Source organism: Cyrtonyx montezumae, unplaced genomic scaffold (genome assembly GCF_038088225.1).
Source record: "Cyrtonyx montezumae isolate F1298 unplaced genomic scaffold, pur_monq_1.0 scaffold_4, whole genome shotgun sequence".
Lineage (NCBI taxonomy): Eukaryota > Metazoa > Chordata > Aves > Galliformes > Odontophoridae > Cyrtonyx > Cyrtonyx montezumae.
In genome coordinates this window covers 17,475,498-17,501,277 of record NW_027072045.1, presented here as the reverse complement: position 1 = coordinate 17,501,277, position 25,780 = coordinate 17,475,498, and the positions used below count along the sequence as shown (strand labels likewise).

The 25,780-nt window shown below is 33.6% G+C and overlaps 1 protein-coding gene across 4 annotated transcripts in view; it reads right to left on the bottom strand.

Annotated features, from left to right (window-relative positions):
- Nucleotides 1–25,780, bottom strand: part of IDE (insulin degrading enzyme) — a 52,832-nt gene that overhangs the window by 10,596 nt on the left and 16,456 nt on the right. For 3 of the 4 annotated variants that reach the window (XM_065746720.1, XM_065746718.1, XM_065746721.1), the window contains exons 6-18: nt 23,786–23,898; nt 23,246–23,408; nt 22,515–22,607; nt 21,899–21,990; nt 21,214–21,294; nt 18,937–19,040; nt 13,593–13,695; nt 12,514–12,636; nt 10,342–10,424; nt 6,791–6,935; nt 4,121–4,231; nt 2,612–2,732; nt 639–730 (exon numbers count right to left, since the gene is read on the bottom strand). In XM_065746720.1, the coding sequence (XP_065602792.1) occupies nt 639–730; nt 2,612–2,732; nt 4,121–4,231; nt 6,791–6,935; nt 10,342–10,424; nt 12,514–12,636; nt 13,593–13,695; nt 18,937–19,040; nt 21,214–21,294; nt 21,899–21,990; nt 22,515–22,607; nt 23,246–23,408; nt 23,786–23,898 (1,424 nt within the window). Of the gene's footprint in view, nt 1–638; nt 731–2,611; nt 2,733–4,120; nt 4,232–6,101; nt 6,247–6,790; nt 6,936–10,341; nt 10,425–12,513; nt 12,637–13,592; nt 13,696–18,936; nt 19,041–21,213; nt 21,295–21,898; nt 21,991–22,514; nt 22,608–23,245; nt 23,409–23,785; nt 23,899–25,780 lie in introns of all 4 variants that reach the window. The other variant, XM_065746719.1, reaches the window with a different exon arrangement.

Genomic DNA, 25,780 nt, shown 5'->3' with positions numbered 1-25,780 from the left:
TAAAAAAACCCACAGAGCTACTATGATAACATCTGGAGAGAAGTACTGCAAAAATGTGTATGTTTTACATATAAGAAAGGCATTGGGTTTTGTACACACTTTCAGCTATTTGGTTAAATCTCCTATACAAGTACAACTGTAACTTTTTATATAAGACAAAACAAACATTTTCTGTTTTTCACTCCTTAAGACACAACTAAGAGCTATGAGCTATATGGACTAACACTCCTGCTCAGGTTTGTACAAAGCATTTCACTTAGCAGAATCATGGATTCCTGAAGCTTTGTTAGTTAGCCTGATACTTATAGGTAGAATAGCAGGATGTACAGCACATCATTCTCTATGCAGCTTGATCACATTACAGCAATAACATGCAACACAGACTTTAAAATATTTAGATCATATGCTGTGCTTTATTAAATTCCCAAGAGCAATACAAGGGGAGCACTCAGCCTAATAAATCTAAAATGGAAAAAATGACACCATGATAGCCCCATAAAGATATAAATGTACGAAGTCAAATTGTGTAATCACATTTGACAAAGCTGCTTTAACATCTCAGAACGTTCAAACAGCCTTTCATTTTTAATGCTACTTTTAAATAAAAACTGTGTTATTAAAGAAAGTATCACACCAACCTGTTTTGTTATATTGCCATGGAGAAGAGCTTCAATGTGTAACCGTGACAACAGCTGAGCTATAAAGGCCTTGAGGCGAGGAAGAGTGACATCTAGAATAGATATAAGGACAGTTAAATCAGTTTCTACATTAAAAAGTACCTAACATTACTAGATATGGTATGTATCTTAGAGGAGGAAAAAGTCATTGCTGTAATAAATAAATAAATAAATAAATAGAAACTGAATTGCTCCTTATAAAAGCAACACTGGAAAGCTTCCAGGTCTGAATAGCAGTGCTCATCATATAGCTTGCTTTGCTTAGAATTCACGTATCGTCTGACCCAGATTCCAAAAAGAGAAGAAAAAAGAGCTCTCTGAAGTCTTCTTTCCAATCATCTCAAGCAAACATTCATTCTCTAGGGAAAATAGTAGCTGTCGTTTAGGTGGTGATCCAAAATAAAGCCTAAGCTATTAACTAAACAAGAAAAATGTAATTCATAACACTTGAGAAAAATGCTGTACTTTTACCATCTTGACTAAAAAAATTCATCTGAAATAGTGTTTTAATGCTATCCTTGTAATAAGCAATACACACAAAAAATTTTTTTTGCAGTATATCCCAGAATATACACACATACGCATTCTAGTTAACCTACCTTTGTAAAGTAATTTTCATATAGAAATCAAAGTACAATAACATACAGAATGAATGGAATACGAGAGAGAGAACTGATGAGTGAATGAGATGCTCTTTCTGAAGTCGACAAATACATTGTTAATTCACCAACTCTACATGAACCCCTACATCTTTTTATCTTAAATGTCCATTACAAAACCTTCAGAAGAGCACATGGTTCTTTTATGGTTGCATAACCCTAATCTCACTTTGCACTATTAATAAACAGTTCTACAGACAAAAAAAGATGAGTTGCTTTGAAGGAGAGAGGTTGTGAGGAAAATAAAATCACATGTGAATTCCCTGTATTTCAAGCAGATTTCCTGCAGTGCTGAGCAGACAGCATTCCATTCCAGCATTCAATGTTTAACCCTTCTTATGCTGAATGGAGTAAAATTAATTTTATAAAGACAACTTAGAAAAGGAACAATATCTGTTTGGATATGAAATTCAACAATCATTAAGCTGAACTCACTGCCATGAAAACTGGCATTAGCTTTCGCATGGACCTTGTGATCTCTAAGAAGCCTGCAATCATTCAAGAGACAATACAGCTAAACATTTGCATTTCTGTCTTGGAGCAATCCTGTGGAAAAACTCATGCACCTTTGTGCAGCTGGCTTCAGGCACCTAATGAAGCAATGTTAAGCATCAGAACTTCAAACAGAATGGTACGTGCTAGTCTGATAAATATGAACGTCTATTCCGAATCCACCCCTCAAATAAATACCAAAAACAGATATTCTTCTTGAAAAGAACATCTCACTGTATTTCAAGGAGATATTACAAAATATTTTGCAAACCATCCCAATAACAGCCTTTTATTATAACACAATAAGACACAGGTAAGGGTTATTCAGCTAATATTGAAATCAATTAAATATCTTTATTTGTAATTGTCTTCTCCCCAAAACTTTTTCTTTATTAACAATCATAATCTTCTTTACTCTTTCCTATCTAAATTTATTTTTTATTATTAGTTACAAAACTGGAAACATGTTGGGAAGTACAGCACAGATTACACATTCCAGTGTGCCTGCAAGCTGTCACCTGGAGTCCAAATGAACTTAGTGCTTAGTGTTCTTTATGCCATACTCAGGCTCATACCTACAAAGGCAATGAGCTACCCTAGCACTGGCAAGAATTTATACCAGATTAATGGCAGAGCCAGATCAAACTGAGCCTGTACCTTTGTACAGCCCTTTGTATGGCCTATTCAACTTTCAAGAAACTGGAGGACATCTTCCATAAGGAGAAAATTAAAACAAAAAACAAGCAAACAAACAAAAAACCTTTAAAATTAGGAGAAAATTACCATCAAGAGCTTCTTTTAATTCATCTTTGGTCCAAGCAACTTCTGTCATCAGGAGTCGAAGATAATACATTGCATGCTGGTGAGGCTGTTCAGCCCTGAAGTTGTTAAGTGACCTCATGTACTGAAATAAAGCAATTAAGTTCAAATTACAGAGCTCCATTCCTATACATTAAATATTAACTGTGCTTTCATCTTGGCATATCATCAAATAAGCACATTTTTAATGTCAAGAACTTTCTTTTGCCTGTTAAACCAATTTTAAAACTTTGCTAAGTCATTTTAGTAATAAGGTAATGTCATGAAGCTACATATTAAGTAGATACCATAAACACTGTTTATACTAGAATGAAAGCAAATTTCTCCATAACATTAATGACTGGAAGCTAAATTGTTGCAGACTAACCCTAAATAAGTATCCAGATGAAGTTGATGTAAGTGGGAAACATAACATTTTATGATGACTGTCTAATAGAAAAAAAAGAAATTAGAAGCTAAAATTATTTTCTCCTACTTGCTTTCTACCATTTCAGCCTAGGGAAAATGCAGTTTCATCTGGGAAATTCTTTGAATTCTTGGCTTGGATAAAAGAATTATGAAAGAATAATCAGTGAGTCGCTCCAAAGAAACTTCACTAGTCCAGTTGCACCTTTGCAAAACAAATAGAACCTTTTTTCTCTGTGAGAAGAATTGAATGTGCAAACTAACAGTTTCAGCAAGTTGAAATCTGGTTTTAATTAGTACATCTTACATATTACAGGAGAAAAGTAGCTCATTTCAGAACACATGGGTGAGAAAGAGCAATCATGAAGTTGTTGAGTACGCATCCCTTTCTGTTCTGAACAGAAAAAAGCTGTTAGCTCTCTAATCTGTCCTTATTTTATACAAACAAATGGTCTGTGCAGTGAAGACTACAAAACAACAAAACACTCATACATACAGACACAAAGTTTAAGTGAAGCATAAGGACAGAAAGAAACATCTCAAACTAAAAGATCCTAACAGATCATTCACAGACCCTAACAGATCATTCACATTACCCCTAACAGATCATTCACAGACCTCTGGGTTCATGGCTTTTTTTTCTGGGGGTGGAGTTGTTTTACCTTTACATTTGTCACACCCAGTTAAAACCTTCTAATTTATATTCCATACATAGAGATCCCATGTCTAGATCCCATTGAAGACTTTCTAAATTGTAAAACAATATAAGTGATTTTATTTTTTCCTCCTCTTTGATTTCTACTCTTGCCAAGGCAGGCTGCAATCTCTTAGCCAGTTGTAAGAAAAACTGAGTGAAAGTAGATGCAAGGGTTATTTTAACCTAGGAATATAATTCAGAGACACTGGGAAACTCACAGATACAAAAAAAAAAAAAAAATGACAAAAGAAAAAAGCTTCCAAAGTCCCAGCAAGACATAATTTAATTTTGGATGGATAATTAGCCCTCAAGATTACACTTCAAGTCAAACATTAGATTATTCTAAGGTATAAATCTTTCACGTAGCTTACCGCTTCCTTGATAATTTCAAATCTTTTTTCATCAATCTCAAAAGTAGCCATTTTCTCAATGATCTTCTTGAGCAAGATATGTTGCTTGTCATTATAACCTTTCACAGAGAGCTATGGAAAAAGTGCATAATTAGCTTTAAATGCATAACATAAAAAAGGAAAACTACCAAATCTCACATGACTCGATGAACAATAAAATCTTGTGTATTTGCCCAAGAGTTATGAATGCAGAGAATCCATGTAAAACTAGATTAACGTAACCAAGTTGTTCTCAGAATAAAAGATCCTTAATATTTATAAGTACTGAGTGAGTTCAGTTAGTAAACAACAAGCTCAGAGTACTGAAATGGTTTTACTCAAGGTTTTGGATGTTGGTAATGAAACTAGACTTACAGCTTTCTGAAATTGTCCCCAGTTTACATACAGACATGAAACAGGATTAAATTTTTATGCGAGACATTTTACATAAGTGGAAGTAAGCAGTAGCCCTAGAAAGGAGGTACTATAAATTGCATAGTTGTTGGCAGTAAACAATAGTGCTGAGCTATAGATCTGATCATACACATTTTCTAGAAAACATACACAAGTTAGGTCGTTAAAAAAATTACTGTATGTTTTCATCAAGGTATAGATACTTCTGCCTTACAGAAAGCCTTTTAGGTTAAAAAAATCAAAATGTGGTATGTAGGAAAGGAAGTTTAATTGGATAAGTGCAGTATCGTTATCAGGATAGAACTGGTCAATTCCTGCTTTCCACGAGGAAGAAGCTTTTCTTCTGCAGTTAAAGAAACACATGTAAACAATTAATTTGAAGAAAATGCTATCATAAATGGGTTTATGGCAAAAGGTTGGCATCCTAGATTAGCATGAGAACCCTGTTTTATAAAAATGTAGGTGATTATTCTTAGTGCAGTATCTAACCTTTGCTTAAAGTTATCAACACGGTACAGATACACATATGGAATACAAAGACCTCTCATGAGATAGAAAATATTGGAAATTCCCTGATACCAAAATAGAGTAACTGATCTTAGTATTTTAAAATATAGTCTTTACAGAAGAGGAATAAAAAGTCCCTGCCAAAAAAAAAATCTAATATTTAAAATAACTCCATAATTCCAAACTATGACTAAAAATGAAGAAAAATTAACCACCCCCTGACCATGGAAGCATCAGTGAGCTTTGAGACTGAGAACAGATAATCGTGTTTGAAGTTTAAGTGAATGCTACCATGAAATGAGATATTAGATTTGCGTTGACTAAAAAAGAAATTGCAGGGATAAAAACATGGTATATTTTTCATACAGAAAATACAAAGACAATATACTCTTACAAAGATGATTTTGAAATTAATATATTAAATTTCAAAATAAATTTTGTTATATAAATGATGGTCAACAAAATTCTTAATAGAACATCAAGAGAGACTAAACCTCCTTCCATAAATCTCATAGGTGAAGAAAAATAAGAAATAGTCACTTATCATCATTATTTCTCAAGTAAATATAGTCAGCTCTTGAAAATACATTATAAAACCCACAATAAAAATGCACATTAAAGAAAAGCCAAAAATGTCCAGCACTGAATTCTAATGAGCACATGCACCATCCATTTCCACAGCTCACTACAGCAGAATTAGAGGATTATGACAGAATCTGTAAAGCTAACATTAATTCAACAGAAACCTTAATATTTTCATATAGAAACTAGCAGTAGTATTACATAGATTACCATGCAAGCAAGTAAAAATGTGAACTAGAATGCAACAGCTGCACTGCACACGTGTACTCAAGACACTGCAATCTCAAAGAGGTCATTTAGCACTGATTAAAATGCATTGTCTTGCTTTGCCTTTAATTCATGATATATACGCCAGGGAAAAAAACATTAACCATCTCATTTAGAAATGCAGAAGTCAAATGTTTTCTCCAAGCTCAACGGTTCACAAGCTGCTTCATTTCCTCCTGTGTTTCTTACTTACAAGTATTGCATTCATTCCTGATGCAATGCCATAGACCAAACCTGAGAGGCGTGCTGCATATGTATACTCTTTTAAATCATCCTTCAACAACCTGATAAACAGGTATGTCATGTTGCAATGGAGAGGATCAGCATAAATGTAGCGACTAACAAAAAGAAAAACAAAAGAAATGCTTTGATACCTCAAGCAGTGACAAAGTAATGGATGAAGAAACATGACTGAAGAGTATGTATATGCAGCCTCATGACCAGTAGTTGTTGAAAAGGAAAGCTAAAGTGTATCATTCATTTAATAGTATAAAAAAGGGGTCTTCTACCCCATAAGTCAGAAAGTTTTTAGGAGATATCTGGCAAACTGAAATAAAAATATAAGCTTGCATTAGGTTGCTTTTTTATTTCTTTTAAATGGAGGAAGAAATCTTATAACTGATTCATTTCATGAATGACAAAAAGAAAGAAGAAAATTTCCTTAATATGAATGGAAAGATCGTTGTCGACTTTGAACAAAATTCAACTTAAAATTCAAATAAAGGATGGTTAATAATTAAGATCAAAAGGAGTAACAGCCTTAGACCCACAATGGAAAAAGCTGTTTTTAAAATAAAAGTCCTTCCACCAAATCAATATAAAAATGTTGATGAGTGGAAGTCATTTTAAGTCTCTAATCTTTTCCTTGATTTGGGTACTTACATACATCCCATAGATGGTATTTTGGAGATCATAGTTCAAGCCAGCTAGTTCTGCTGCATATGCATACTCGTTGAGGGAGTCTTTGAGTAGTTCAAGGTACAAATAGGCCATGTTACAATGCAAGGGATCCACGTAAGCAAATGGGCTGGAAGAAAGTGTTGAAAGTAAAACATGCAGTTTAAAATTACTTCTCATTTCCTTTTGGCCTTTTAAATTTGATCTGAAGGACGAAATATTTACTGCAAATATGCTGAGGGATCCCATTGTGAAGGTTTCCTATTTTGAAGCCAAATATGAATATGCCTGAAAATATCTACTTAGCTCACTTATGATCTGAGTGATGCTAAATACCTTGAAGATTCCAGAAATATTCCTTTACTTGTGCTGATAAATCAAGATACGTTATAATTGTTTTGCTGAGTGTCAGAACTCACCACGAGTAAAATAAACACAACCTGAATGAATAAGATTATTTAACAGACCAAAATGAAAACCTACATGCTGAACATTAATTTGATTAACACTTTTAATATTAACATTTTTAGCAGAAAATAAAGTAGTTATTACAGAAATTAAGACATTAGCAATTAGCAGCACACGCGAATCTCAACTCAGGAAAGAAGTTTTGCATACCCACTTTCTCATCACAATAATTCTTTGTGATATCTTGTTAAGATCAACACCCATACAAAGTTCTACTTTTGACTCAGTAGAATCTGATCACATACACTACTGTTGCAAATTTCTCAGTAACTAATGCAACTCATAGACTCAAGCCATATTTCAACAGTACTGATGTTTGTTAAATACCTGAGTTGTTTAAAGATTTGCAAAGTCAATACAACTTATTTGTCACATATTTATTTCTTATGTTTCTGAAGTACATATTTATTCATGACCAAGTTCTCAAAAATAAACTTGCATTATCAAAGACCAATAGCTATCAGGACTGGGTATTTGACAGTGTACACCAGTATTAATGAAATGAAGTGAAAACATCACATCACCAACATGTACCTGCTGATAACTCTAAGATGCAGGATATGCTGTTTTACTAACACTGTGTTAATTATTCTGGGGTAGGGCTTCAATAACTTAAGTAAATGTCAGTAGAAAAACAGGACTCTGCTGTTTGCTTTCTCCCTAAAATGAGTTTTCCAAATTGAGCAATTTTTCTGTGACCAGTAATGCAAATCCAATATAGATTTTTTTTTTTTTTTAATTAAGATTGAATTCAAAGCAGGATGTAGGTCAATCCCATGTTATATCCTCCTACAAACTCATTATATTCTTTTCCATTAGTTGGCCAAGGCCAGCAAGGAATTTCAAAAAAATGAAAACTACTAAATAGCCAGCTGTTCAGTGAAAAAGAATAGCCAGAAAAGAATTATAACACTGTTCTCGTAGTGTTTGTTTCTTTTTTTACTGATAACTTTATAAACAAATGCTTATTCTTGGTCTACCCATTTTTTTTACTGGACTCAAGGAATAAAAAAAATGCCATCACAAGATTGAAAAAAATCTCAGTCTTTTTCCTGTTCCATCAAGCTGCTTGTGACATAATCCATATCAACAGCGAAGTGTTGATAGAAGGTCACCTTATTAGACACTGCTTTTAAACAAAGGCACTCAAATTACTTAAAATTTTTCTTAAACTGGAAGGAGGCACAAGTGCTTAAATAGGTTAAATATAATTAGCATTGTATTTTAACGTCCACCTCTCTAAAACAGGAGAAACGATGCGCAGGGGTTATAACCTTTAGAAGGTTTTCAAAGCAATTGCACATAATGCTGTTTTGCATCTTTTTAAAAAGGGGTACTCACTGAGTTCTTAGGTCATAATTCATATGAAAGCAAAAGCTTTTTATCCTCCTTTAAGCCGGGCAGTAATTCCCATGTCAGAGGATTTTACTGTTTTGTTTCTTTAATACAAGCCTTGCATAGTGCCCCCTACCTTAGGTTTTTCAGTTTTCAAACATGGCAAATTCAAGAGATTCACATATTCAGACAGTCCCTAATGGATTTATACATGTGAGGGAGAAGTCACCATCATCTTATAAAAATCTACATAGCAGTTGTTGTTAGAACATCTGAGTCAGGAATTCTTCCAACGATCTGTGATAATCAGGGCTGACAGGGAGCAGAAATCTCCCTTGTTTTTCATACCCTATTGAAGCAGTCTGTGGTGTGAGACAAAAGTACAAGTCTAACTGGAAAAAGCTGTCACCATACCATGCATATGTGCACATACTTATACCCTTGCATGCTCTATATAAAATTTGTTACTATCTTCTAATCTGTCAAAAATTGCTTTAGAAATTGAATCCTTCACAACTCATTTAAAATTTGTAAAAAATATACAAACTCAGCTTCCATCAGTAAAATTCTATTTGGGATTTTGGCCAAATACAGTCCATTGAAACCCAGCAGATATTAACAAAAGAGGCAAAATATTGCATCTGTCATTCCCTGAATAAGATACAAGCATACACCATTTTGGTCTTCCACGCCCTGACACGTTAAAGTCAAAATAGTCATAATATTTGTGCTGTAATTTCTAGAAGTAGAATGAAAGAAGAAAGGCCTACACAACCCATTTTTCCTAACTAGTACCCAGCACTAGTTCTGACACTGAAAAACTCCTCAGTATAAAATTTTTCCAAGGTCATGTAGGAAAAAAATTAGCAGTCACTCTGAAGAAGGAGTTGAGCTCGTCTATGAGAATCTATCAGAGCCCATATAATAGCAGCTCCAGAAATATCAATATCCTGGCCAAAGGAGGAAAGATCCTGAAATTATTTTCACCTTTTAAAATCCAACACCGAAATTGCTATACTGTGAAGACAGCAGTAAACTTGTATATTAAATTCAAAAGTTAGAAATTATTACTCCCAATGATCCAGAACACTAAGAAGCTACGTTGTTTTTGTGTTAATTAAAAAAAAATGCAAGACCAGAATAAACATTACAGCACTCAATCATGCATACTGAGGTAAGAATCATGCATTCGCTAATAATGCAGAGGTGTTCATCCCAACAAATAGTTACTGGTGTAAATTAAACAAAATCCTACAATGATAAACACTTAGAATCTTATACTGGACAGCATTATGTGAGTGAAAACAGAATTTGAATATTAAAAAAATAGCAGAATATTATTTTAGAAAGAAAATTACCTTTGAACGTTTCTCATTTAGTCATTAATGCAAAAAAAACAACCATAGCCATTCTTAAAAAGTTGTATAGCAATATGCAATACAGTGTTATTAGCAGATGTATTTTTAGGTACAGCAAGTAAAATTTCTTCTAAAGCACTGTTAGATAAATCTTTCCTTTTAATACATATGGAGTAACTCCAACTGCTTGCTACTCAGCTGCTGCATAACACACATGAGCCTTCTTGCTATCTCACTCTCACTGCACAATACACCAAATAAGAGCAATCACTTTAAAGCCACAGTACAGAATGAAAGTTTTTATCGCAGAAATGCAGATTTGCAACAAAGAAATTTTCTGAAATAACTTTCTGATAAATATTTAACATCGCATACCTGAAAAACTCAAAGTTGAGACAAGCCTTTGGCAAAAAAAATTTGTCATCTTGCTTGAACCACAGTTTGCTCATAGCAGTGTCCTGCGAGAAGAAAAGACATTAAGTCACCTAACTTCTAACATTTCTAAGTTCTAACATTGAATAATTATTTTAAACGTCAATTACTTCAAATGTTAGTGTTGTCTCCTTTAATTCACATTTCAGCTATGTCAATTTGTGTAGACATCCATCACTCTCCATTGAGGCTCTCTTCTTAACCATAATGCACATTCACATGCAGTTATACAGCTACAACATTGTGTATGAGCCTATGGTCATCACGGGAACAACTCCTCCAGAGCATGAATGCTCAAAGAGAACTGTCTGCTGCGATGGACATTAAGATGTGCCACCATAGGAACAGCACCAAGCAGATTACAGCAGCGCACTGATGCATGATTTAGACAAACAGTATAATTGGAGATTTAATGCTCTCAGTAAAAATGGTTAACTCACAGCACATTGCTTTAAAGTAACACTGGTAATAAAAAACTGACGTATTTTAAAAGTTAAACTAGATGCAAACAAGATCTATCACCAAAAACATTTAGAGTAATATCCTATTAGAAAAACTACTCAGAACAACTTCCCCTATTCTTTTTTTCTCCCACTAACATTATGAAATAAATATACCCTGTCTGTTCTATTCTCATCTCCCCAACATCTTTTCTATAATTGCAACATGAAAACTTTTTTTTTTTTAAGTATAAAAATATGTCTTTCTCATATTTTTGAGCAGATGTTCTTTGCTTCTCAGAGATCTGCCATGGTATTTTCCTTCTCCTTTTTACATCAAAGAACTGAGTCTTGTACATTACAGCACAGCACATAATATTCTACTCGTACTAAGCAGTCAGATTACAGCTTGTCTCTCTGACAGGTTTTTTTTTCTATTAAATGACCATTACTCTATTACACAATTTAGAACACAGCAAGGACAGAATCAAACTGACTACAGTGCTGGAGACTCAATGCAATAGTGTATCTCTGCTGATCCGGTTCTTGTAATGATTTGCTATGGGATCAGACAAATGCCAGGGCCCACAGAAGGAAAACAGCACAGACATACAGCTGGTGACAAAATCAGAGATGTAGGCAAAATATACGTAACAGTTATTTTATCAAGTACAGAAGGTTAAAAACACTGCCTCTGAGAACGTACTCTAAAGGCAAAGGAAGAAACCAACAGCAAATACATTTCTAAAGTAATGAAAGCAAAGCTTTTGTGCAAATCAATTGCCTAGTTGCTACAGAGACACTGAAGGACCATCAAGTTTCTGTAGCAAACCAATTAGTGCTACTTACTAGAGCTGTAGTATTTGTCCCTGCTGAGGTTTAGGGTTTCAGTTCAGGAAGAACATTAACATAAGCTCAAAGTCCTCCTCTGTTAATAATAGTGCTTCAAGTATATGCCTAAAGTGCCCTGTGCAGAACAAATATGTTTTCCTGAAGGATGTCTTCGCTCTAAAGCAGACTTATATTAACCTAATGCGCAAAAAAGTGTTCCTGAATTAATTTAGTATTCAAGTTGAAGCACAACACATAACTGAAGAGGCTTTTCCTATTTATCCTCCAACTAAGCCCAGAGCAGAGATGAGCATAATTAGCAAAGACAAGTACATGTTAGTAGCATGAAATAATTTTTAATTTTTCAAATACTGAGATTTTCTAAACAAACTGAGATTATTCCATGATGCTTCCAGGAGACTGGAGACTGATATTTGTTTATGTTTACATCTTTCTGTCTCCATGCAATCGCAAGCTTTCTTCATGCACAGTTACAAACTGATAGCCTTGTCTGTACCCTCAATTTACTGAACACTGCTCAAAAAATACAAGATGGGTAGTCAACCTTCTGCTGGATAAACAGTTTTAATATTATTTCTATTAACTGTTAACACACTTTCAAAAGGACAGAAAAGTTCAACTTGTTTGAAGATTCATTTTCATAGTAGCCATAATCCCAAGTTTAGTGTGAACTGACTTTCTATCGTCTAGCGATACTTAGATTTCTTTCCTGCTTTGTCTATTACTTTCTGGAATACAGTATAACCTCTATTTTAAAAGTACACTGCTAATTTAACTGCTAACTTCCCAGAAGATTAGCTAGCAAACAGAACAGATACCTTACCTTGACAAGGGCAGGGTACTGTGTGGCATCTTTTTCCAGTGGTAAAATCTCAAAGTTAGTAGGAATGAACTCATTCTTCATTGGAAGCTTGAATTTCCCATTCAGGTCAGCATTTTGCCATTTCTAGATAAATAAAAAGACAACGAGGCTAAGCAGAATCTCTGCTTAATTAATATATATAACATACATAAATGCTGTATGTATGCATACATCTTCTAAACATATTTATTGCTTTTTTCTTGTAACAGAAGAGTCGGGAACACATTCCACTAACTTGTGTGAAAATACAACAGGGAAAGACAAAAATCTAGGGGATCAGGTCAGTAGGATGAAGTCCTCATTAGGAGGGTAACAAAAGATAAAAAACATTTTTTATAGTTTCTAGTCCTGTGCCTCATCTTTTCTGCTACTACAAACTCTAAGTGAAGGCAACACACTAAATGCATAAGCAAAAACTGTAATCAATAGCATAGGTATGGACAAGCTAAATGAAGTGAGATGTTCCCAAGCACTGTCTGCTCAAAGCATGTTAGGCAGGTCCAGTATAGAGTATATTTAATCCTATCTTTTAAAATAAGTAATAACTAAATAACAAGACACAATAAGGATTTGCTCACCCTCTTTGCTAGAGCTTTGATTTTTATAAGTTCAATTAATACGCTCATATTGTAAGTTGCAAAAATCAATTTCAGAAACACAGTTACTTATAACAGTTGTAAAAACGTTCCTTTCTTAACAGAATAGTTCAACATTTAATAGACCCAGAGGTGTAAGCATCACGTTTTTAAAATTTAGAAGTAGCCACTGCATATTATGGACTTTTTATAGAAAAACTGTGTAACATTCTCTGCATATAGTTTAAGACCATTAAATGAGTTTGCTCTATGTAATAAATATAAATGTGAAGAGCAACGTAAAAATTCTTAGTTCTAATAACATTAAACATACTCTTTGCATATTTTTTGCACTATACAGAGCAGATTTCAGCTTTTTTCCTTCCTCTAAAGGGAAAATTAGACTAAGATTTACCACTGTCTTTTGCTTGGAGATAGTGGAATACATTAAATGTTTTAACGTGCCTTAATAACTTCATCAGAAATTGCTTCTTGCTTGTATTGTGTTCCATACCAGTCCTCTGTTCGATCAGTTTTTCCTTCAAAAGACTTGGACACTATTGCAACTCTGAAAACAAAGAGACAAAGCACTTTGGCATGAATGTGTCTGGGAAAAACTGTGAGAAATTATTTAGAGCACTATTTCTGTTCCATCATTTGAATGCATTTATTTGTGGAAATGGCCCCTGGACAATTACAGAGCACATTTAGATAGTGATGATAAATACACTGCACTACACTCTGTAACTGTCTGCATAAATAAATTTCCCCATTCTTTCCTCAAGTGTTACAACCTAGAGTTGTACACAATTGTTGTGATCTATTTCTGTTTCTTATGCTTTGTCCTTGTTCCAGAAAACAAGGAAAGCAGTACTTGAGATCTTCTACAGAAAGAATAAGTGACTAATGGTGTTTTTCATACCACCTATATCAAAACTCAGGTTAAGTGGAAACACTTGACTACAGAAATTTTATTCCATACCCAGGATTTTAGATTATATTACTGTAGTTCCCATTCATATTCTGATTAAGTTGCAATTTTCCTTCCTTTTGTATCAATCTCATTTTAAATTGACACTGGTTTTGCTTGTTTATGAAGATAAAAGTCAACATATTATACAATCAATACTACAGGATTACACTCAGTTAGAAACCCAGAGAATAAACACACAAGTCCAGAATGAAGAAAACTGCAAACGTATAGGTATTTTTTCCACAGTCTTCAAAATAGGTATCAAACAGCAACACCCTCTTCAAATTCTTTTAAGCATCCTACAACAACATAAAAGAGTACTCAACAGAAATACACAGAATTCTGAGATGGCCAGCAAAAGTAACATAATTATCTCCAACATACATTTAATGATCACTAGATACTGGATTGCACAGTAACAAACTCTGTTGAATATTGTGCAGATGGCTAAAACACATGCTAAAGCGTCAAAACATATACAAGTGTTCTTTTATAGCACAGTATCCACAGGCTAGGAACATTCTGTTATGGATTTTTAACAAGTATGGCAGAGAGGGGCAGAAATCAAAACAGGCATATGGACATAGCTCAAACTACAGTACTTTATAAATGTTCTACTGGAGAATTCCTCTGGGATGAACTTTGCAGTACATCAAAAAGTTTAAATACGTAGAATGTTAATATTGTAAGTGTTTATCTCCTTAGCCCTCCTTATTCACCTAATGCACACACGTGAACGACTAAATGATCCAACAAGGTTGAAGAATCCTGCTGTATTAAGTTCATGATTCCTCCATTAGCAAGATTTTCAAATTATTGTAATTTAACCTGTTCTCTGCATTTCAAGCAGCAGGATGACAGTGGGGTAAAAAGTCACTAGACAATAGCTAATATCAGACGCATTTAAATAGGAAATGCATCCCAGAATGATGTGAGATTTAAAACCATTCTCTAGCAACAGATCTGAGAACTGAAGCAGGACTTGTGCTGCTTATTTTGAAGCAGATACACTGAACAGAAGTAATCAGATCTCAAGGATTTCACGGATACAGATCATTTCCTCAGGGTAGCCACATGATTAGCATGAGTATGTGAACAGACACAAATACAGAATACCTCCTGCTTTTTTTCAACACTCCTGAGATATCCAAACCTGGACATTCTTCTTAGAAAGATATATTTCATCTCTCATTGCATACATCAATAGAACTGGTTAATATTTTTATTGCAACTTCATATTATGACAGTTTAAGTGTTTGCATGTTATACCATTTATCTTATTTTTATATCTTTTTTTACTTGGTATTGTTTCTTTTTTAAAAACACCCAGCAAAGATCTAAGCACTTCAGTTCCAGAGTATATTGACTCTTGCAGAACAGCAGACACCACCGCAGTCAACAAGGTGAAATCCATTACAGAGATCCTTGTTTACATAAAAATGAGCCATAGGAATATTCATTCTATGTTTTGCATTTTAACTTGGACAGCTGGTGAGCAAAAGCTCTAACTCGTATAGACAAAGTTGCTAGGAGACTGTAAAAAAACAATGTCTATTAAAATTTCATAGCTACCTACCAGTCCTTTTTCTCCTATCCTAAAACAAAAACAAAGTCTCAAGCTAAAAAATTATTCCGATAAAATTCCAATAAAGATGAGGATTGAGCAGCTAGACAAAGGTGTGCCACAATACACAAACGTCTTTTTATACTACTGCTTGAGCATCAGTAACCTGGAGAAGGATAAGAGGGAGTAACAATATAAGCACCCATACAATTGCTGCTTCAAAGAGCTAAGAATAATGAAATTGTGGCAGTCAGCTTTTTCTGCTTCATGGGATCCTCCTGCTCTCCCTATACCCTGAGTCACCACTAGCATAAATAGTTACATTCTGAGCTCTCAAAAATAAAAAGCCCATAACTACATAAAACAAACCTAAAAGCATTTGATGCGCTTGTAACTCAACCTAAAACAAGCACCTACAGCAAGGAGTAGCAGGAAGGAAAAAGAAAAGGGAGAAAGAAGCACCACAGGTAGAAATGCAATGCTGTGCAATTATTTAAATGCATCACGATGCATCTTTGAAGTTCCCTGTGATGTGACAAATATGTTGAACAATGAACACCCATGTGGTTTAAGACAGTGCTGAAGTACACCAAAATTCAAAATAGGCAACCTTTAGATTAAGTATGTTATGAGCAGTTCACAATAAACAAGTACAACTGAGCCGCTCATGAAAAAGGAACACAGTTGAAGCTACAATGCAATTTCCTCCTCTTTGTACTCTCTCGAACACGTGAACTATTCTAGTTCACAGTTACTCAGTCACGTGCAGTGTCTCTACAAACACAGTGGTTTATGATGGGAAATAAGTGAACACATTATGATTTTCAACGTTTAAATTACATGAATTAAATTTAAATACAATGCAAACAAACAAAAAACCCAAACCCTGACATACATAGAATATTTCTAACTTGTTTATCAGCATGGGTGAATATCAGCAAGTATGCTGAAACAACTATTTGTTCACTGTGAAATTCAGGCCCCTAGAAATTTCTCTATCAACACTTCTGGCATTCATTTTATTTTATTTCGCTCTCGGATACTGCTAATGCTGCTCTTCAGATATCAAGAAAGAAAAATAAACCATTTACGATCCAGATGAAAATGTTCTTTAGCTGCTTAACCTGATGAGTCACTAACTTTTTAACTTTTAATAAGAATATTTATACTGCAGATGATAAGGGAAAAAACTGTATTGGAAACAACAGGAAAATTATATTTTTCAGCTAAGATTGTGACACATGACTTATCTTCACCTTCACAGATGGTTGTCAAAACCCAACGCAGTTTGAGCAAGTAAAAATGATATTTGGTTCTTAAAAAGGTCTCTCTCTTGGGGAAATTCAACTACTAAATGCAACAAGTAGTGCGTGGGGGCAGGAGAATATAAAAATTTCCTGTTATGGCTTAGTCAAACAGAAGAGCATATGGATATTTGCTACCATCTGTGAGTATGGGTATCTTTCCATGCTTTTTAAAAACTAAATTTGTTAGAAAATAACATGGTCAAAAATCTGAACTTTATTTTCTTTCAAAGGCACTGAACAGTAGTCTCTAACTGTGAATACAGCTACCCCAATAAAGATATGCCAAGAAAAATCCTTAATGCAGGAAAATCCCAAAAAGATGATGAAAAGCAAATAATAAATCCATTACATGAAAACCACTGAAAGACAATTTATACAAAGCAAAAATTCTAAAAACAACTAGAAGGTCAAATTTGTATGGAAATTCTGGTTAAGCTTTAAGAATAGGTGTGTCACAATGACAGTATTTCCCATTACATAGTAAAAGCAGTCTTTGTACTACAGTAAGCTTTTTTATCTAATTTTCAGGAATTTGCATGAATGTGAAAATCCATTCAAAATATAAGTATTTAATACAATTGAAAAGGAAAGCTGCATATTTTCTTTTAAGTTTTGCTTGTTCAAAATACACTCTCCAAATATTACAGCTTCATTTGTAGTATCCCACACACATTACAAGTTGATGCACACCCACATACAGAGATATAGGTGCTTCTTTAAAGGGCATTAATTACTATGGCAACTACTGTCACTGACACAGGCAGTTCCATTTATTTTATCATTTCCAGCATACCCCTAGAAACAGGAGAACCTCATGACACCTGCAAATACAGATAATTCAATTCTAGATTATCCAATATTTTCAAATATACTATTTTTAAAAAGCAAACCAATTTGCAGCATAAACTAAATGAATACACAGGAGTTTGACATATATGAATGTGTGCCACACTGTCCTTCTACATAGATCACTTCAAAAATTGTATAGAAAGCACATTCAAAAATACATTAAAATATTTTTTAAAAACCAGATTTGTTTTTATAAACACTCTAACAGGTGTTCAAATACTACAACACTGACATACAGAATGATAAGCAAAGCCAAGTTGCAACAACTTATTGTAGCTAAACTGCAAACTAAACAAACAAAAAGAGATCAGGCTCTGAAGTGCTAGTATAGTTATTGCCCATGGAGACTTGATATTCTCTCTCCCTTTCCAGTAACTAGATTTTATTAAGTCAAACATATATAAATCTATCCACATAAAAATTTAAACATTACAGAACAGCCAACTGAGAAGCAATTAATTGATATTTTGTCTGTTTCACTCCACGCATGACCTGACTTACTCTTTCCAAAATTCAGATCCTTCTCTCTAAATGAGCAGAATTATTGAAATTTTATTTTCCAAGCACTCAGTGTTACAGCAACTAATTTCATATTTTAAAATATCCCAAGAGACATTATTTTCACGGACAGCAAGCTGAGGCATAAAGAAATTCACAGGAAATAAATTTTAGATGCTTATTTTAAGACTATTTTTTCTCTGTACCATACAGCAGCTTACATTCATGCACTGCATTCATCCAACTGCATTGGTAGATCAAGCATAGACATATGTGGCACTGACATCTTATTTAAGTGATGCAGGTTAACTTTTACTAAGCTTTTTCCTCAGTAACAGTTGAGCTATTCTGAGTAATTATCCTCTTAAAAACAATTTCACTCTGAGGAAGACACCTTGTATAGGAAAAAACAAAAAGATGGTTTTGTCTGAACAGGACAGTTGGTTATTTTCAATGGGGAGCAGAAAAAAAGCTCCTTAACACACAGAACAGATGTCTCTTTTAAATTGACATTTACTTTGGAGCTGTAAGAGACACCTAAGAATTTGTATTTCCATTAGTTCATTGCCTTCCTTATAATACTCAGGTTAAAATACAAGTTATGGCATTTTAACTTACCGAATGTTTTCTGGCCTCAATTTATCCAATACCATCTCTATTAAATCAGGCCTGAATTCTTCAAGCAAATATTCAGCAGCCAATACTTCTTCTATAGGGTAATACTAAAAAACAAAGAATAAATACATAGATGAATTAAAAACTAAGCATAAAAAAAGCACAGTTTTGTAAACACCATTAAAAGTGTAAATCTGTGGTAACTAAACCTGTACCAACTTCAAGCTTTCAGAATGGAAATGCATAGACCTATTTAAATCACTCTTCAAACTAAACAAGATAGAGCAGCACTCTGATTATGCAGATCATATTTTTCCAATACTATGTTAATCTTACACACTGCATACTACTAGATTTCTCTCTTCAAATATCGCATGTTTCAATATAAAAAGTCACCTATCTTTAAATACTGTTTTGAACTAAAGTAAAAATAACATGGAAAATGCTGACCCCTGGAGGATATTTTTAAACATCGAAGAGCACAAGTAACCAGTGCGTTTGGGAAAGTGAAACATAACGAAGCAAGCAAACAAACAATCAAAAAAACCGCTCTGATTTTCTTAGAATGCCATAAGAATTCAAATTTTTATAACTGTAATTTAAAGGAGAGTAATTTCATATATCTATAAGTATAATATTCATTTACTCAGTTTTAATTCTAGTATTAGAATTAAATGACAAGATTATCTCCAGACACCCCTTCTAATCTCAGCCGTTCTGTGATTTCTTTTCAGAAATTCTGTTTTATTTTAGGAACACATCATGTTCTGACCTAAATTCATCTACATGCAACAATCAAATTTAAATGAAATCTTAAAAATGATACAGTTAGGAATACAAAAAAATAAAAATTAAAATGAGCATAGCAAGCCAGAGAACAACTATGTGGAAAACATCAAGCTTACAAGACAAACAGGAAATGTAATTAGACAGAAGACTTCTGTGGTGACTCCTTATACAAGCACAAATGTTCTTTGCATAGAAATTCTTGCTCATTTTAATCCTTTTGACAAACATATAGCAACTTATGATATTACATAAGTTGCTTAGGCTAACTTACATAGGTTCTGTATATTTGGTTCGGTTTTGTTGTTTTTTTTAAATGAAAAACACTTTGCATATATAAGCACTAAAAAAAAAATCACCAAGCAATAGTCCTAGCTTGGTTATTTTGTAAAATAAATTTAGTAGGACTCAGAAGAAAGCAGAAAAGTTATTTATCTATTTGTGTTTAAGCAACTAATATCAGAATCAAAGTTACCATTCGTACTGCAAAGAATTTCTAAAGAAAAAACACTGTCCTGATTTGATACTCTGATCTTTGGAATACTGCTGACAACTTCCTGATCTGATTTTTCAAGACAGTAACTGTGATCAGGAATTATCCAACAAATCCAAACCACTGAAAGACTGTTCAAGAGATAGAAAAAGTTCACTTCTTAAAGAGATTTTATGCATCTAAAAGAAAAATCTACAAATGGCATCTGAAACAAGAGCTTTTTTAAATATTCACCTGTGATGAGTTGCTTAATGCTTTTAGTAAACAGAAAGACAATTCTAAAATCAAAGACTAATATTTTAGATGTTACAAATGAAAACTATAGAAGCGTATACAGGAATTGCAAAGAAACAAAAAATGCCTCTGTGTACATGTAGATAATAGATGTGCAACGCAGATCAGCTGCAATCCACATAAGTTGTACAATGAGTTTTGCTGAACAGAAAACGCTACATATTACTTCAGTGCAAAATAAAGGGAGTAAATTTTCTAAGTATAAAGATCATGTATAAGCTACATGATGATCCTTTCAGTACCAATATATAAAAGCACTAAAAGAGTCAAAATATTTTTAATTTCCTATCTTAACACTTCTGCTTACTGCAGTATTTCAACACTGTTAGGTATAGAAGCATTTAGAACAGTTCTTAGCTTTCCAATAAAATTTTATTTCTCTAGAGAACATTTAGCTGTCAGGTAGGCAGAGAATGATAAAGAACCTGTGTGTTAAGAAACACTGAAGCAAATCAAATAGCAACTCCAGTTGTAGTATCACTTCTACCAAGTACAGAAGTATAAAATGGTAGTGTGTGAAGAAAACGCAACTTACTGAGTATCAGTGGTAAGAGCTATGTAGCATATTCACTTCCTAAACTCAGAAAGTACAAAGGGCCATTGCAAATGCCTGTATTAATCTGGAGCACGGTTAAACATACTCCTACATGATTAATGTATTGTCCAAAATACAAGATTCTTAAAAAGCAAGCAAAAGTATCACCTACATGCAACATTCCTCCAAGCTTTGATGTATAACCTCGTGGTCGTTCTTTATCTTTAAATCTGAATGCCACAGCATTTAGATCCTAGGAAACAATGCAAGAAAAAATGTACTTAAACAACAATTAAAGACTATTTTTTCATTAATTTTGTAGTAGCATTCATTCTGAGACAGGCACATAAGACAAGGAATAATACTAAAGTTGCATAAATCTCATGATCAATTTCAGACAGTCACACAACATTGAGCACTATAAAACCTTACTTCCAAGAAGCTCTGTGCTGAAAAAGATAAGTAGTTCTTAAGTTACATTCATAGTAAGAGATCTGTCCCATAGCTCATGTATTCAGATCTCTTGATTATATGAAACATCCCAAATTTGATACAGCCAATCATGTTCCAGTGCAAAATACAGACACGGTAAGCTATTTCTTCTTCAACTTCCATTATGCTATCATGCAACGTTACTTCATAGCACTGGAAGTGCATTTCACATTTACATTAAAGATGTATTCTCAGTGTATTTGTATTTGTGTCATGTTACAGAAAACACGCCTTTGAAATTATAAAATTTATTCATCATGAAACTACTAAAGCCTATTTGCACAGCTAAGAGTTCTGATTCTAGTTACCATCAAATAAATAGAAAAAAGCAGTGGTAGTGTTTTTACAAGTACCAATCCCTGTACCTTGCACTCTTGGAAAACCCATTCTTGAGGTCCTTCTGTACGTAGTTTTTGAATATATTGAAACATGTGCAAAATAATGTCTTCAACATGCACTGGAAAGGAAAAAAAACTTAATGATTGGCTCAATTCTACAAATGTATGTATATATTTATATATGAAAAGAAATAAGAAAGACTGTATTCTGAATTACATCTAATACACCAAGATATTTGAGTATGTGAACAACCCCAATGAAAAAGTTACTGTGATTATTTACAGACATGAATTGTTCAGGTCTCAAACTAATTCTGAGAACTGCTTTGAACATGCTGCATAATAAAAATTATTATAATATGATTTCATATACTATGAGTAAGTAGCACACAAAGATATTAACAGTTTTTCTTCTAAAGTACTTTTAAACACTTAATGAAATATTTCAATGCTGCCTCAAATAAGTTAACACTCTTTATCCAACGTAAGAAGTGAATATAGTGACAGGATTTAATATATTAAAGTAACTGGTTATTCTGGGTTTATCTCTCAAGCTATAAATATAATTAGTCTCTCTGGAGACAAAAACAAACCCATCAGGATCAAGACTAACGTGAAATGCAGACATAGTGGCTTCACTTACAAAGTCCTTCCTCTGTCAAGTCCACATTAATAATGAAAAACATGAAACCTCTAGCACCTTCCTTCTGTCCTCCAACAAGAGTATACACCCATCCTATGAAACCAAAGAGAAAATGAATTGCATAAGCAAACCTGTAAAGAATTATACCTCACTTCAAATGCTTTGGCAGCAAAACTTTTCTTTTTTCTTCCTTTTTTGCGACACCTTGATACTTTACACATGTCCCCCTTGCCTATCTGAACATCTGTAGCAAAAGAGTAAGTTAACCCTCTGACCCATCTGATCTTGTGACGCAACGAATTCAAAAATCAACTGATCACCAGGCAATTTATTTATGTTTGGAACACAGTAATATAACAAACAACATTAAGGTACACTCTTCTACTCTTCCAGACATTAAGAGAGCTGACAGTAGCCCCTAAGTCAGTGACAGAAAAGAGACGAAACAGTATTTCAACATTCATATGTCTCTAAGCAGGGCTGGATGAAGCAGATTGCAAGAAGTAGTAGCTTCCATACCCAGGGTGTTTGTTATTTATTCATTTTTACCCACCATGGAAACAAGAATGTAGAGGGAAAAATGATTTACAACTCAAATTACTCAAATAGCTGGAGACTTCAAATTTAACATATAATTAACATATAAAGGTCAAATTTATGTGAAACTTTTTTTTTTAAAGTCTTCAAAAACATGAACTCAATTTTAAATTCTTTACATTCGAAGGACTTACCTTTGGCTTTAAGCTCTGATAAAAGACTCCCTGGGCCTTCATGCCCAATCAGATGACCAAGGTAATGACCAGGATTTGACTTATAGTATTTCTGAAGGTCTGGTATAGGAAATGTGACATAAAGATTTCTGATGTCCTTAATAGGCACCACTTTGTAAAGTTGCTGAAGATGAAATTAAAAAGGAGAGCCATAAACAGACATTCACTCAATCTCATTTATTCATTTCAGTAGTAAAAATCATGTCCCCTTCACACACATAAAAACAATATTAGGTTGAAAGCAAAGGTATGTAAGAACCACAGCAACACTTGAGCCATTCATGTTACAAACACACAAATGGACTATCCCAACCACTGCAACCAAACATACAATCTTTACTACAAACTATATAAAATACATTCATGAACAAGTAGGTGAAATAACAAGAAAAGAAATAGAGACAGATATAGAAGTAGTGAAGTATACAATGTAGTACTGTAACATGAGAAGTATCACTTAAGGTATATACTCCCCACCAAAAGATGCATCTCTGTACTGACCCTGAGATGTTCTTCTTGGAAAGGATGTTCAGGAAATTCTGGTATAGGAACATTTTTATTCTCTACTTCAGAAAATAACTTCACAACTAGGTTAGTCAGCTCATCCAAGGATTCTATAATAAAGAAATATTAGAAAACACATAACCATTATCTTGTTTCTATCTAATTTAGATTTTTCATATTCTCTAGAGAAGATACAGATTATACAGAAAAGTAGTTTTAATGATGTGATGGTTATTCAATTTAGAAAGGAAGCATATAACACTACAGTTTGGAAACACAATATGTTACAATCACCATGCTTATTAAGGGCTTCAACATCCTGCTAGAACAAAAAACATCTGTAAAATGAATTGATGAATCTAAATCAAAGGCACAGCAAAAGAAGAAATAAATCAGATGCTGAGCCTTAAAAAATACACATTCCACAAAAAGCCTAAGGAACATAGAAATACAGTTGCTAAATTTTGTGTACGTTTCAGCAGATTTGACAAAAATCTTATGTTCTTCATCCTCAGCCTACCTCCGGTGCTTCACACACACTGAGGGTCACGTATGCTCAGTGACCCCTAATGTCATAGGTTTGTTTAAGAAATGTTCAAACATTTCCACTTTTACATCCAATCTAGTTGCTGACTGTGACTGTACTAATCTCCAAAAATGGTAGAAAGACCATTCGTGGAAAGAACGTATTATGCAAAAATGCCAAATACAAATACCTCCCAAGTACATCTATACAGATACAGATGAAGAACTACCCTCAAAATACCTGCCTGCTTAAAACCGAGGCATTTTGGAGCACTTCTCACAGTAAGAATAAGATCCTTCATTCTTCAACAGCAATCAAACCAAAGCAGTCACTCACAGAGAGATTCTGTGACCACATACTTTTGCTAAAGACCCACTTTTTTTTTTTTTTTTTTTTTTTTTTTTGCAATGTGGGTAAAAAAATAATAAAAGTATTGAAGAAATTACCTACAGTTCAAAATAATATTGGGCATAAGATTTGATAGATACTGTTAAGGCCTTCTCTGACTTAAAACCAATACGGTAAGTCTTAAAAAATAATAATAAAATAAAACAACAACAACAAAACAAAATAAACAAAAACAAAAAAAAACAACCCAAGAAGTTCCAGGCTTCCTTTACTAGAAAACCAGTCACACTCATGCTACCTCACTTAATTCTTAATGGTAAATCTTCAAAAACATTTATATCAAAACAAAATTGTGAGGTCAACAGGACAACTTCTTTCTCTTTAGCCAACAAACAACTTCACAATAACATTTCTAGTTAATGGATTAGCTTCCTTAGCAATTAGTAAGTAAACAATTCAGCTACATCAAATATAAGAAGTCTGAATCAAAGTTTTCCTACTTAAGTTTACGTAACACAAGAAAAAAGAAAAATGCCACCTCAATACAGGCAGAAAAGAGCACAATCATTAAGCTTCACAGCTACACTGATAATTTTCTTTAGGACAGATTTCCAGTTGCTAGGGTAATTCTTACTGAAAAGGTAAGAATTTAAGAGCCTACATGGAAACTGCTACAGTGAAGTTGTTCCATGAATAATATGAGAATTTTGCTTTTGATTAGATTTTATTTTTGCTGAATGAATTTTAAAACAATCAAATATTTTAATAATGAAACGCGGTTTAAAATCTCAGCAAATTTTTGTTCAGAATATTTACTAGTATTTATGAGAAATATTCTGATTCTCTCACCACTTTCCACTGAGGCACATCATATATAAAAGGGGAGGGTAAAATTAGAATTACTAGGCTGCACAGTGCTTTACAAGTGCATCTACTTCAGAATGCACAACAGTGAGATCACAGAGGACCTGCAGTGAGCAACTTTTTTTTTTTTTAATGTTAGAGCATTTCCAACTATTTACTGATGTATCAATTAGTAGCTCTGCTACATTGACAGCAAGGTGTTTTAGAAAAGAATTTATGGAATTGTGTTAACGATGTTTGTTTTCTGCAGCTTG